This window comes from Seriola dumerili, unplaced genomic scaffold (assembly GCF_002260705.1).
Source record: "Seriola dumerili isolate Sdu_G_001 unplaced genomic scaffold, Sdu_1.0 BDQW01000189.1, whole genome shotgun sequence".
NCBI lineage: Eukaryota > Metazoa > Chordata > Actinopteri > Carangiformes > Carangidae > Seriola > Seriola dumerili.
The window spans coordinates 3,549,970-3,565,552 of record NW_019174444.1 but is presented as its reverse complement, the minus strand read 5'-3'; the positions used below and the strand labels follow the sequence as shown (position 1 = coordinate 3,565,552).

Below are 15,583 nucleotides of genomic sequence, written 5' to 3'. Positions count from 1 at the left end.
ACCCTGTGCTGTATTTCTACTGATATGTTACAGCTTTTAGAAAAATCTGAGTTTCCATGTCACAATTGCAACTTGTATGTTGATGAGTACACTATACCTCAACACTCGCTTGAGTTTTGTACAACTGGGAAAGTTCAATCAAAGAGTGAAGACATTTCCTTGATAAATAGCAGCTCAGCTGTTCTAGCAAAAAAAGAAAACAATTTAAACTGAAGTGTTGGGCAGCAACGCATTCCTAAATATTGTTTTATCATAATGTGATAATAATAAAAACAAAGGGTTAGGGTCTCTGTTTCTGGGAGTTCAGTGGAGGATTGATTCATTTTGTCTCTGTGTGTTTAGTGGACAGTCTGATCAGGTACATGTTGTCCTTGGCTACGTAGCTTTTTCCAAAAGAACATGCAATAATTCTCAGTAACTCCTAAGTTTTCTTATTTAAAGTTCCTCCAGACATGTTTTAAAGACTGTAAATATCCTCTGCTATTATTAATATTTTGTTTAACATGGTTTTCATACATAAAAACTGGGTCTGAATCTCATCTACTCTTACTTTTCTGACTGACAAATCTGGATCAGGCCTTGAGCCCCGCCCACCACCTGCTTGCTCCAGGTGGACAGGTGAAAGAGCAGAGAGCATCAAGATGGTGAGAGGAGGAAACATCAGAGAGACTCAGTCTCATGTTTGAGCCTCAGTCAGACCCAGACTCAGATGAGGAGTCTGTTGAGACCAGAACCAGAGACTAGCAGACGGATCTTTTATCTATTTATGTTGTTTGTCGGTGTCATATGGACATGTTAAAAAGGTTAAACACTTGATTTTCATCAGAGGGGGTCTTTAAATATCTTGTCAGTCACCTGGTTTTGTTTAGTTGGAGGGTTTATGAACATCAGAACTTCAATTTGAAGAGGGTACATCATAGGTCCGACTGTGAAGCCTTAATAAAGATGAGTTCACTTGGCAAAAACACTCCACAGTCTCACCCGAGCCAGTCAACCATTGCTGCCAAATGGATCCTCTGTGAGATGCAACAGTTCAATAACTAGACTCTGCACTTGACTATTGACCCGGCTCCACTCCATTCATTCATTCATCCATCAGTGTCACGGTCACGGCCAGGACTCCACTTTATTCCTTGTGTTTCTAGTATTTTCACTTATCCCCCTGTGACTCCCGTGCTCCCCTGTCGGTGTTGTGAGCGTGGCGCTCCTCTTTCTCTCCCGGCCTTTACCTGGCACGATCCTCACCTCCATCCACCTTCAGTCCCTGACAGCAGACCATAAACCCTCTCTTATTCTCTCTAACTCTAAGTCTGTGCTCTTGGTTTTGGTTCCCCCGTCGATCGTAACCATCAATCCATCCTCTCCGTTCATCTGAGACATCGACAGACATACATAGACAGAACCTGTCAGACAGCACCTTGATTACCTGACGGACGGATCGAGTGCGGGGAGGAAATTGGGTTTGTGTGTGTGTGTGTGTGTGTGTGTGTGCATCAGTTTTGGGCAAGTGATATGATGTAAGCAGCATGTAAGAAAAAGGAGAAGGCAGAGTTTACAGAGAGAAAAATCATGATTGAGGAGAAGGACTGAGACAGATCGAAGGTTAAGTGACCGGTGGAAGTCATTCCTCTGGGAGCAAGATCAGAAAAATCAGCCTGAACCTGTCCATGCATCATGATCCAGACATGAACATGTAGTGGTGATCAATAATGACCTATTTGGGCGTGTGTGTGTGTGTGTGTGTGTGTGTGTGTGTGTGTGTGTGTAGACGTATGTTTTAATGCTTCTCTCTTTAGATCACATTGGTGAAATGCAAATGGGATCCGAGCCTCCTACTGTGCGTGTGTGTGTGTGCGTGTGTGTGTGTGTGTGTGTAGAAATAATCCTGCTACACTGGTGCATTTGTTCACTTGTTTCAGTTTCAAAAAGAAACAACTTGAGAAGGAAGGAACAGGAAACTGACATAACATGAGAAAAATGCGGGCTGATGTTTGTTGGGAAGGCTGCAGAGACTAAAAGGTGAAAAAGACTCTGGATGGAGAGAATAAGAGAGAACGAGGGAGAGAGGATTGAATTGATCCGGGGATTTCTCGCTCCCAATCCCTCAGTGAGCAGTGTAATGATGCCGTGTTGGCTGTGGCCCCAGAGCCCGACTCTGTTTCATTAGGTGTGATTAAAGCTGCCCTGCTGACTGAAGCTGTCCTGCCCGGCACACCTCACCTCACCCCTGTGACATCACTCAGCCTGGCAGAGCCGGGACTCTGCTCCCATAAGTCGGCCTTGTCTGTGTCAGTGTAGTTTAAAAGCTGGATTTGTGTTTTTATGGCTAACATGTTAGCAAACTGACACAGAGCAACATTATATTGAAGTGGTGTTTGTGTCTTTTACACTCTCTAACTGTGTCTGTCTACTGTTTGGTGCAGGGCATGTAGTGGACAGTGAATTTATAATGAGCTTAAACCAAAACTATTATATAAAAAGGGGTTAAAAAGCTCAGAAGAGTTGTAGTTCTCTGTGGGTTTGTCACCACAAGCAGATTTCAGGTAAACACTCAGAGAACCAAATCCTTTCAGGTTGGATGGTGGGTCCAGATGGGCGAGGGTTTGGGGCGTGGCTGAGAGCAGTGACTGCTTTGTTGTGACATCACATCCTGACGGCTGGTTTTAAGGCTCAGTTTCTGAATACAGGCTGTGTGCATTTCTCTGTGGACTGAGCGCTTTGATACTTTCACAGTATTAATATAGAACCTAGACCTGCTTTATAATCGAACAACACATGGACATCTACCTTTATACTACAGTATGTGGGACCTTTAAAATAAGAATACTGCAACTTTAAGCAGGAAAGGAGATGGAGTTAATTTTCCTCCTTGACTGCCAACTGGTTCTACTGATGACTAAAGCTGGTAACATACGGCCGTTGTCTGGTCCACATCTGCAATAAACAAGTCAGCAGACGCTTGCCTGTCTTTAACAAAGAGATTTACTGTCCTCTTTGGCAGAAAAAGGCCTGTACCTAAGCTAACTCCTCTGGGCTTTTCACGTTAACTAACACACACTGTTCACTGTACATTACATCTGAAGTGCTGAAGTACACACTAACATTTCTTCGTGTGTCTTTGTGAAATAGGTGGTGCTGGTGAGCCACTGTAGCTGGTTATCTCATGGTAACATGCTTTGCTGTGAGCCTTTGGCTTTCTACGAACCAACAATTTATACTATTATTTTTAATATTGTTGGTTAATTAGCTAATATTTTTGGTGCAGCTTACATGTTAACTTCATCTTCTTCTAGGTTGAATTCTTGTGTTCATCAAAGTTGAGATTTGTGCAAAAGCTTCTCATGGATTAACTTCTGTGTTTGTGATTCCATTTAAATGAATGGATTTCTGTTATATATGTTGTTGCCATGAATGTCGCTGTTTCATAGGATTTAAAGCTTTTAGAGGAACTGTCCTCCAAAACTAACTATCAATGTTTCTTCAAGCTAACATGCTATATATTAATCATAATGATTTGTATTTATTTATTTATTATTTCAGTCACAGCCCAGTTTGTTATTGTATTCACTTCCTGTTTGTGCATCCCATCTTCACCCTGCCAGCCTGCCCTGGAGGCCGCTTTGTTCACCCAGGGGGTTCGAAGTGGGTCGCTCACATACAGCTCACATGTGACACCAGGGCAAAAAAACAAGCGTGGATTAATCCCATCAGGGTATAGACAAATCATGGTTAAATAGATCAGCAATTTATCTGCTGGCTTCTGTTATCAGACACCAATTTCTTGGTGTCTGATACAAACAAAAAGCTGCTTTTTTTCTGCACAAAGCAAGTGTCTGCATTTTCCATCATGGATTTAAAAAAATAGTCATTCCTGACATTTTGTGAAAGGCCCCTATGGTAAATTCTTGTAAAATCTTATTATTTATTTGTGTCCACATTAGAAATCTGATTCTTCACAGCACTAAATAATGAACCCAGTGACTTCAAAGAAATCATGTGCAGTTTCTGCAGAACAATCGGGCCATTTTGCTGTTAGCGTGGGAAAGACAGACAGTCATGTCTCAGCAAAATGTGTCTTAAACAAGCAGTTTTTGTCGCTGCTCTCTCTCAGCTCTTTGAAGTCATAGCTAACTCATGACCAGCCAACACATTGTCTGGGTCTACACATATATTGAGAATCCTGTTTTGAAAACCTAAATGTTGTCATTGTCCGACACAGAAGTCGTTACACAGAGCCGTCCTTGTTGTGCTTTTAACCTAAAAACCAACTGGAGCAGCAGGGATGGGTTTAGTTTCTCGTTTAAGTAATGGGTTATTCAACCAGAATAAAAAATCTGGGTGATATTTCTATTTATATAAAGTGTGTTTATATCAACCTAGCAAATACCACATTTTGATATGAATATAGTATGATATGAATACAGTCCCTTCAAGTTTTTCTAAACACTAAAGGCTCGAAGTTGATCCGGACTGAACTTATGAATTTTATTTCATGGATAGTTTTCTTTATATCCATGTTTACATTACAGACAAGAAGTGCTAGTAGTGAATACAGCATGAAAAAATATGATGTAACATCATAACACAGGTGATATTTATGGTGTTTTATACTACCGTCTTCAAGGAATACCTCCTGCATAGGTTCAATACAGTGTTTTACAACGTCATGTGACATCACATCTACTATTAATGTACAGAAATGAATAAAAGAAATATAGATTCAGAAATAACAGGAAGAAAACTCAAAATCCTACATACGTACATTATCCACTAAAATTATTTTTACACCATCAGTACTCATTCTCAGAAAGTCCCATGAGAATGGTTCTTATATTCCTGGAAAACTGACTCTGACCTCCATCCATTCATACGCTGACATGCCAGCTGATGGCATTTCTGCTTATCTTAACGCCTCCTGTGGAACATACGCTGTCATAGAGGGTTGCGCCATTTAATGCATGTCAGCTGATTCCCATAGGATGATGTTGTGGTACAGACAGAAAAAGCAGTCCAGTAGCTGGAATGAGCTGAATGAAGTTGCTTTTTTTCAACAATTTATGGCACATGTCAAGACTCCAGCCTCACCCACCTGGACCCACCATCCAGTCTTGCAGGATTTGGTTTCTCTGAGTGTTTATACCTGAAATCTGCTATATTTTTATTGGATCACTCAGTCAGAAACAGAAGCAAATCAGAAAAGAGGCTCAGAGCCTCCTCTCCTCTGATTGGCTCACTGACCTTTTGTTTTTTTTTTGTTCTAAAAACCTCAAGTTTGTCTTCTTATGGATCAACACTAATAATATATAAATAATAAAACTGCTAAATAAAATATTGGGCCTTTTAAAGAGTCAACCAAACAACTGCCAGTCTAAGTGTAGAAAAAAGAAGCTTGGTTGTATGTAGTTTCCACAGGGGAAATTACATATTCATGTGCAGCAGGCATCATAACTAGTTAGTATAACACAATTGTTTGTTGCCAGAAGTGCAAACTAATCTTAACACCATGACCAGCATCCTTATTATCACCAGCACAAATCCCAAACCAATAAAAAATTGCTCTCTCAAATTAACAAATTACAATCTGCTCTTCAGGAAACAAATTGTTTTATGCTGTAACACACACGCACACACACACACACACACACACACACACACACACACACACACACACACACACACACACACACACAGAACAAGAACAGAAAAAGTGCATTAATATCTTTTCATGAGGCCTGGGTCCCATGGCAACACCAAATGTGCTCAGCCTGGGTGATGGGGTGATCGAATCCCCCAGACAAATCACTGCACGATCACACAGGCCTCAGCACGGTGGTGTGAAGAGGTCATCCATTGATATTAATGGCCTGGTGGTTTACTGGCCTGTGGTGATTGGTTAAGTTTATTCAGGCATTAGTTAGAGGGGCAAATCAATGGGATTTAACAGCCATTTTGACTCCAGAGGGTCTGGTGCATATGGTGCAAGGGGGGGAATGGAAGCAGCAGAGAAGGATGGGATGAGGAAGATGAAGGGTGGAGGGAAAATAATAGAAAGAGAAAGAGGAGTAAAAGGAGCTTGTGTAGGAGGATGAAAGATTAAAAAAAAGACAGGAGCGAGGTCAAGGAGGAAGAGGAAGACGGGAAGCAGGGAGAGGAGGACAGTAAAAAACGTTCCATGACGCCATGTGGTTTGTCCTTTGCCAATCTGCCGTAGCGCTCACGCAGGCCTGTTATCTGTTGTTTTGTCTAGAGGCAGATAAATCTGTAAATTGTCTTCATGGGTCGGACATCTCAGCATCTTCTTTATCTGCGGCTGAGTGATAGGACTCCCCCCTTTTCCCAGAAACAACTGACCATGAGACCTGAGACACTCTGGCCAATCAGATCATGACTCATCCAATCCCACACTTATTTATCTTATGTAGAGTTTTTGGCCAAAGCTGAGACTCCTGTAGTTCACACAGTTCAGCTTCAGTTTCAACTTGAAGAGTAACTTAACACGGGCGGCACGGTAGTGCAGTGGTTAGCGCTGTCGCCTCACAGCAAGAAGGTTCCGGGTTCGAGTCCTGGCTCGGACGCGGGGTCTTTCTGTGTGGAGTTTGCATGTTCTCCCCGTGCTTGTGTGGGTTCTCTCCGGGTACTCCGGCTTCCTCCCACAGTCCAAAGACATGCAAATGGGGACATGGCTAATTGAATACTCCAAATTGACCATAGGTATGAATGTGAGTGAGAGTGAATGGTTGTTTGTCTCTGTTTGCCCTGCGATGGACTGGCGACCTGTCCAGGGTGTACCCCGCCTCTCGTCCGAAAGGATGCTGGGATAGGCTCCAGCCCCCCCGCGACCCTACTAGAGGATAATCGGTAGACAATGAATGAATGAGTAACTTAACACCAAATTCACTTTCCTGATTTTGACCTCAGTTGTTTTGGTCTTATTCTTTATTTTGTATTGTAACAGTTCTAAGCATTTCCTTTATTTCATATTTTACCAGAATATTTCAGGTTTAATCTCTAACACATCCTGTCTCTTGTCTTTGTCCTTTCAGATCCGTTCTCAGTGGATCTGGACCAGTATGACGTGGTTTCTCTGACCGACACTCTCAGAGGTTTCCTTCAGGACCTGAACGCCCCCATCATCCCTGCCACAGTCTACAGTGAGCTGGTCTACACTGCCCAAGGTACAGTGTGGATACTAATACTTGAGATATTCACCTCTCAGATTCCTGCCTCCAGACCAACACAATGAAAGTGAATGGAGATGAGTTTGTTTTAAAATGATAAAGACAAAACAACAGCAGTGTTTCCCCTTTGAGGAGCAGTATCCTGGTTCCACCAAGATCAGGGGTTTTTACTCTGTTTTTGGATTTTTATTTTTTGGTCAGCTACTCATTAAACCAATAATTTCAGCAGCTACTGTCAGAAAACTTTTATTCTGAAATGAGTCCATGGATGATACAAGTGTCAACATTTTAGAAGAAGTTTGCGTATTCCTGGTCAGCTCAGTGTTTCTAAGGTTGTACATCTGTCATGATGAATGTGTCTGAATCTTGGACAGTATAATTGAAGAGGGTAATATAGGTACTGCAAATGTTCTCAGGTTGTGTGTCCATCTGTATGTATGTCTCATTCTCATTAGCACGATATCTCAGGAAGAACTTAAGGAAATTTCTTCAACTTTGCTTCAAACATTCACTTGGACTCAAGAATGAACTAATTAGAATTTGGTGGTCAAAGGTCAAAGGTCACGGTGACCTCACAAAACAGGTTGTTGGCCATAACTCAAGAATTCTGGACATTATTCCACACTGTAACTCAGGAATGCAAGATTATGACACAGTAAATAAAGATGGACGTAGCCTTTGTGACATCACCCACAGTTTTGAAGCTCAGAGTGAGCTGCCCCACCGTCGCCATCTTGGCAGTGTCTGACTCCGGCCCTAACTCCCAGCTAATTCAAAGCGGCCACTCAAAGAGGCCACGCCCTCAATTCTCCATAACTTTAAGCCTTACTAAAATGTAAACAGGTGAATTATATAAACAGTTGTCATGAAGGAGGAAATGAGCTATAGAGACACATTTTTTTTAGTTTTTTGTACCAGCCTGTAAACATGTTTGGACATTTTAACATGGGAGTTTATGGGGACTGACTCAAGTTTGGAGCCAGACTCTAGTGGTCATTAGAGGAACTGGTTTTGGTTCTTCAGTGTTGGCTTCATTTTTCAGCCCTGGTGGTTGTTGCTTGGATTGTGACCATATTTCCTGCAACTTGACTGGTTAGCGGAGGGATGCAACTGTGAGGAGGTGATTCCAGTTATCAGATAACATCTCTGTGGCCCGTTTGTTGAGAATCACTTCTCATTTTAATTTTAGCTATGTTTTACTGAAGAAATAGTCCCTAAGAAACTGCAGACATAATGATCTGTGGACACTGTCACTGGAAAGATAAGTTGCTGAGGGGTAGGCAGAAATCTCAGAGACAGATATGTGAAACCTGGACGAATAAAGCCAGAACCCTGCATGGATAGATACACCAGAGAAATTGCCTAGTTTAATTGTACAATAGAACGTGACTAAGGCCAAACTTAAAATGTGGGATACTAACACAACTCTGACCCATATGTAATTCAAGATGTTGAGTTTTCCTGTGGCTGTGAGCAGTGTTTTCGTGGCTTGTGACTGTTGTGTGAGTTCAGGCCTCCAGCAGCTTCCTCAGTCATGTGCTGTCTCCTTTTCCCTCCACTCTTATGCACTGCCGGGTCAACCTCTGGAGCTAAATCTGAGCTCGTGGTGTTTTTATGCCTCTGTCACTTGGCATGAGCGCCGACATTCGTCACACCTGACAGATTTCTGCCATTTCTGGATGCAGAGAGGAACGAGGCTGTAACCTCTTGTCAGCGTCAGATTTGCTGCTAATCTCCTGACAGCTTCAGGATTCAGGAGAAACAAACTGAGCTGAGACGTGGCTCACTGCCAGTCTGTCTCTTTTCTCATTTTCTGTAGCGCTGACCTGCCTGTTGACCCCTTCACCTGCTGCCCACTTCGCAGCAGGCCCTCCTCTCTCCAGCTTTTAGAGACTCTCACACTCTTATCAATTTTTCATGAACCCTCCCTTGACATTCGGAGTTTTGTGCTCTGCGTGGGTGGGTGTACGTGTCAGCGTGTGGAAATAAAAGTCAAAGACGGAGAGACTCAAGGACAGACGGATGAGTGTGTTGGCGTTGTGCACGCTAGGATCGTCTTGAGTTTGCAGAAACTTCACACCATCCTTCCCTGCAACCCCCTCCCAAAAATATGACTGGGCTAAGCTCCTTGACATGATCTCCGACTGAAAACCTCCTCAATTATGTAAGTGCTTTTCCCTCTCAATCCTCGTCCTGTTAAGTGACAGCCCTTATTTGTTTTACTTATTCATGGAAACATTTTAAGTCAGGATAAACCACTTTAAAAGGACGTAACAAGTGGTTTTTGCGGAGGTCGTCCAAGGTTAAGCCCATTGAAATTAAATTTTCTTTTTAGGAGGGGGGTCACATGAAGATCGCAGTGATTTCTTCTGTGAAATCAAAGGATATTGTAAGAAGGGTTTTGAGGTCTGAAGCATTTAATTTGTACAGTCAGGATAAGTCGTGCAATAACATCGAGGGATCCCTGAAAAAATAAAGTATTTGCTCAGAGGCCCTTTCTGTTCCTCTCTGTCTTTTCATGAAGTCATTAGGTGTTCACTTCTTCACTCAGCCTTCCACTCGTTTCAGTTTCCACTTGTCCTCAAACCCTTCACCTGTAGTCTGTTAATGAACCTAAATTGCAAATGAATTTTCATGTTATTACTTGTTATTCATCGTGCTATTTTTTGGCTGTTTTCTGTTTGGGACCTGGGGCCATATCACAGACACTTCCTGTCTTAAGTCTTAAGTTAAGACAGGATTATAAGCACAGAAGCAAATCCATCTAACTTTAGGAATCCTGCCCTATCTAAGGTTAGGAAATCTTAAATACTCGTTCATGAACTTTAATGTCTGTTGCCTAACAACCAACGCTACTTCTCTCATCTCATCTCACTGAGGTTGTAGGAGCTTTATTTGTCATATTTGCACTGGGGGGTTGTATGGTAAGGAGCAAACAGTTGCTGCAAACTGTGCTCGGACATTGTGGCTGTTTATTTTGTTAAGCTTTGTATAGAGCACATATTGGAGGTCGTGGACATTGCAGATTACAGACACATCGGTCTTGAAAAGAAAAGAAGAATATCCCGCACACTGCTCTTGCTCAGCATCACACTTTATTGATCATACTAACGTTTTGGTCTCTTTAGATCTTTGTTAGAAGTATTTGAAACAGTTCTTACAACTACAGACACATAAAAGTAAACACATCATGATACAAAGGTTGGATATCATTATTCCAAGGACACCACTATACCGTAAGCATGCAGTGAGCAGCTGGGAATTAGTGAATAAGTCCATCCTGTTGATATTTGGTTGGTTGTGTAAAAGCAATAAAAGAGCTGTGATATGGATTGAAGAAGTAAGGTGAGTTAAAGTCAGGACAGACTGACAGTTCTCCTAAAGGAAAGAGAGAATAGTTAAGATTTGGGGAAGTTAGGAAAGTTGTGTAATAGCTAATTTTTCCTTTCTGAAGTTAGGATAGGAACACTGACGTAGGAACTGTACATCTGTGATGGCTTTTTCCTGAATCAGGTCCTAAACCTAGTTACCACAGTTACCAAGCAGTTAAGCAAGTTAGGAAGTTTCTGTGATATGGGCTGGTTATTTTCCCCTGTAACCAATCAGCAATGACTGACATGTTGTAATTTTTAGTCACGACAGAAGCTGTGGTCGCCGTTGTGTGGAGTAAAATTACTGTTCATTTCACTCAGATAAAACAAATACATCAAACTACGATGCCTTCAGGAAACCTCAGGATCTTTCTCTCTAGTTTCTTCACTCTATAATCGTCAATCTGTTAACCCTGTGCTGAGTGTACTTGAGCTTTAGGGGGTGTCTCGTTGTGATTATGTCCATATGGATGGAATCAGTAACATTTTCCTCATATAAAGACAGTTACTGTCCCTTCTTAGTCTGATCCCTGAGATTTGTTGATGTTGTAACAGTTAAAATCCCCTCTCAGTCTTCTTTATTTGCTACCTTTCCTCTGGCTGTCCTTGCTCTCCGGGAGATGAGTCGTTTTCTCATCCCCCCACCTTTCAACCCTAAACTGACCTGCCTGTTTTACTGTGGGACTGCCAGACACATGATTATTGTTCAAACTCCTCAGGAGATAGAACAACATCTACTTTAGATCATTCGGTCTTAAAGACCCCAGGATAAAAAAAAAAGAAGCATTTGAATATAAAATCTGCTGTAGAACAAGTTTAAAGGTCAAAGGTCACGGTGACCTTACACAACATGGTTTTGGCCTTGTGAACGCAATATCTTCGTAACGCCTTGAGAGAACTTCTTCAAATTTAGTATCAATATTCACTTGGACTCAGGGATGAACTGATTAGATTTTGATAGTCAAAGGTCAATTACTCAAGACTTCACAGCAGTTACCACAAACTTTCACACAAATGATTCATATTTTATATGACTCTGGACAAACAGGGATGTAACCTGAAACTAGTCTGAGTGGCGGTGGGATACAACCACGAGGCGGTGATTCTAGTTTTTTCAGTAACAGAATAATTACATTTGTTGTCATCAGATGGCTGTAATCCTCGAGTAATCCTCCTCTCATCTGCGCCTGCAACATCCTCACCACAATCAGCCTTTTGTTGTCAGGGCTCTGCCTTTTTTTTTTTTTCTTTTTTTTGACTTTGACTATTTTCAGCTTTTTTTCCAAAGAAATACGTGATGACTGTGTCGGCGTTGTCACATGATGCTCGCAGTGAGGAGAAGAATGGATGTGATGCTTATTGTGATTTGAGGTCTGATGGCTCCAAACTGTTTCAGGTGGTAAACCTTTTCTCTGGATCTCAGTGTTTTATTTTCTAAACTGAAAAGTCACAGAGCGGTTATTAATTTTCCTCCACATGCCACATCTCTGCTCCTTCATCCTCCATCTGTCTTTGGTCTCTGGTCACTTATCTTAATTAATTTAATCTCCACTTCCTTCTCTCTGTCCTTTTTCTTCTTTATTCACCCCCCCCCCTTTTTTTCTCATCCATTAGTTTTGCCAGTTAGTTAACCTTTAATGGTCTAACAGAGGTCATCATCTGCGAGGACAAAGGCCAGCTGGCAGAGTCTGACTGACCACTGTCCATCTGGACCTGAAGAGGAGAGCAGAGGAAGATGCAGGCAGGCTCTGGTCTCTCATTTAACTGGTGCAATTTATGGCCAAAAGTATGAGGACAAGACCATGTTCATTAACCTGCTGCTCTAACAGCCTCCACTCTCCTGGTTTCCAGCAGATGTTGAACCCGCTGCAGAGATTCACTCCCATTCAGGGTTTAGGTCTTTCTCACTGTCTGTGATCCAGATCATTCTGAAGGAGTAAAGTCACCATGGATACCTTTTGTAAAAATGTTCTTTTTAACAGAGGTAAAAAAGTGATATTGATGTGAGCTAACAATGGTACTAAGTGAAATATTATAACAACAAAAAAAAGCATTTTTAGTTGCCTGAAATATTTCAGATCTTTCCTGGCTCAAGATGTTTTGATGTCACTTGGCATCATGGCCACATTTGAGACCTCAAGAATTATTAGCTTATAATGTATTAGGCTATAATACATGCTTCTTCAGGTTGCTTTAATGCTTTTCCTTCAAAAGTCACAAAGCATTAAACAACAAGTCCATCCCAGACAGGTTCATCACTTTTTGTGTCCCTCTGGAAACACTTCTGTTGTTGCCTGTGCTACGTGCAGCATGTTTCTTTGTTTGTGTTTTTGTTGCAGTTTGTTGAGCTCTCAGGGCCACCGTAGATAGCTTTTCCCTTGCTGATGATTGTACCTGCAGGTGGCAGGTAACCCCTGTTCACAATAAGTTATAAGACAAACAGCTTTCACTAAACAGTCTGATTTATTTATTTATTTATTTATTTTTAAATTTGCAAATAAGACAAAATATTATGATCATTTCTTATTTGTTTTTTGTTTTGTTTTTTTCTTAATATCTTTATTAAAAAGATTCCACATAAACAACAGGATAAATGACCACAACAGTAGCTCAGTTCAAAAACATATAGAGGTCAAAATACATATGCTTTGATAACAAGATAATGATAACATAGAATAAACTAGTAGTATATGAAATGAAATAAAATAAAACAATAAGAGCAAAACTGAATTTTGAGACGAATCACCATCTGATCTTTACATCACTTCAGTCGCCTGTTTTTAATACAGTGATATGAGTGTTTACTGCTCTAGTTTGAAAAGGTGAAATGTGTCATTTAAACTGTCACATCAGCTTGTTTATGACATTAGTGTGAAATAAGTGAGACAGTGTTTTTCTCCCCATTTTCTTTGTGCATCGTAGGGAAGCAGCCAAAACCAGCGATTAAGTTTCTGTCTTTGGTAAAAGTCATAAAAATGTGAATTAACTCCAAAATTGTTCCTGTGAGAAGTTCGGCTTGACCTCATTAATATTAAATGTGGTCACACAGAGCCCATTTACACACACACACACACACACACACACACCCTACTGTCCAGTTGTCCATTCTCCCAGAGTCCCATGGGGCCAGATGTACAGACCAAGTTCCCACTCCAGCCTTGACCTCGACTGACCAACGGGGTCAACCACAATCCATAATAACAGAGGGGGGAGGTCTGTGTGTGTGTGTGCATGTGTGTGTGTGTGTGTGTGTGTGTGTGTGTGTGTGTGTGTGTGTGTGTGTGTGTGTGTGTGTGTGTGTGTGTGTGTGTGTGTGTGTGTGTGTGTGTGTGTGTGTGGTGGCCATCTATGCTCAGTAGTGGTCAGACAAAGAGGGGTGACTTCCGTGACCCCCATCAGGCTGCAGCAGATTGTCAGCCATCCATCACCGCCCACCTGCCCACCCAAACACACACACACACACACACACACCTCTAATGTCCCTGAACTTCCTGGAGTCTCCCACGCTCCTGGACAGAGACAGAAATCATCCTGTAAATCAAATTTTTTACATTTTAAGTTTAAATTTTCACATTTCTTGTAAACGTTGCAGTTATATTCCTCATAGCAAGCCTCTTTTTTTAATACTATTTATTTGCCATGTTTCCATCAGATACACCAGGTGCTCTTCTTTGAGTTGCATTTCTGACTTACTGAAAAAGCAGAATCTACAGTACAATAGAGATGCACAGAAAACCGGACAGAATATGTGGTCCAGACATTAAAACAAGTAAAACTAAGTAACAAGCAAAAGGAATCAAAGCTCAAGGGTTGAATTTATTTCATATATATTGACCTGGTTTTGAAGACCTTGAAACTGACTGAATTCCATGGTGGTCAGATAAATGGTAAAAGGGGATGAATCCATTGAAGTTTGGACTTTGGTTTGAAAACTCGCTGTAATGAATAAAAGCAAGTTGACTATGGAGCCGCTCAAGGATTGTTTGCTGAACCTCAGTGGGGAATGTATGTGTGATTTCCAACTGAACTCTGGGACTTGGTTTATTGAAATGCACTTTTCATTACCACCAATAACTTAGGTTCTATATTAATACTGTGAAAGTATCAAAGCCTCAGTCCACAGAGAAATGCACACAGCCTGTATTCAGAAACTGAGCCTTAAAACCAGCCGTCAGGACTTCTGCAACTTTGTGATGTCACAACAAAGCAGTCGCTGCTCTCAGCCATGCCCCAAGCCCCGCCCACCTGGACCCACCAACCACCTGGCAGGATTTGGTTTCTCTGAGTGTTCAAAATAAAACACTGGAGAAGAGGAAAATATGGAGCTTTAAGGGTTATAACTTACTTAGTGAATAAAAACAAATCTCATTACAATGCTAATTTCCTGTAGGCTTGAAAAGTAAAAAGTTAGTTATAGCCATTTAGATTTGTGTTGTATGAATTAAACCACATAAAGATCCGATATGTACAGAAATACACAGTACAGTAGACACCACTCATACATACACAAGTACAGATACACACACTAATGCATATTATAACAAAGCCTCTGAAACCCCTTGACCTCTCCTCTCTGTCTGTCTGACCTTTGACCCTGATATATGCTTGAAGCTCACACGCATGTACTTTACAATGTGGAATAACATGGTCTCTGTCCAGCCTGTCAGCTGTTCAGTGTTTGGTCTTCTGTCTCCAGTCCCAGACGTCAGCACTGACTCAGTCTGTAACTGGTGACATTTATTCCATGGAAGACTTAGCGCTCCTGGGAAATGGTGTTTGTAATAGGATGCTGATGCTATTATAATGTTATGTAAGGTTATGCTCTCATTTAAAGTTATTAAATCAGTGTGATTTTGAATGAGGTTCTTACTGCAGGACCAGAACCTTGGTCTCTAGATCAGTGAGGACACTTACTGATCTAGAGACTCATTTACAGCTCGCTCTCACTCTCTCTTCCTCTCCTCCGTCTTCCATCTTTCCAGTCAGTCAGTTGTCAATCACTCAGTCGGTTGCTTCATCTCTCTGTTGGCCACT

The 15,583-nt window shown here is 41.5% G+C and overlaps 1 protein-coding gene across 2 annotated transcripts in view; it reads left to right on the top strand.

The window, feature by feature from the left end:
* Positions 1–15,583, top strand: part of pik3r3 (phosphoinositide-3-kinase regulatory subunit 3) — a 220,279-nt gene that overhangs the window by 99,804 nt on the left and 104,892 nt on the right. For both annotated transcript variants that reach the window (XM_022753002.1, XM_022753003.1), the window contains one exon: positions 7,044–7,175. In XM_022753002.1, the coding sequence (XP_022608723.1) occupies positions 7,044–7,175 (132 nt within the window). The remainder of the gene's footprint in view (positions 1–7,043; positions 7,176–15,583) is intronic.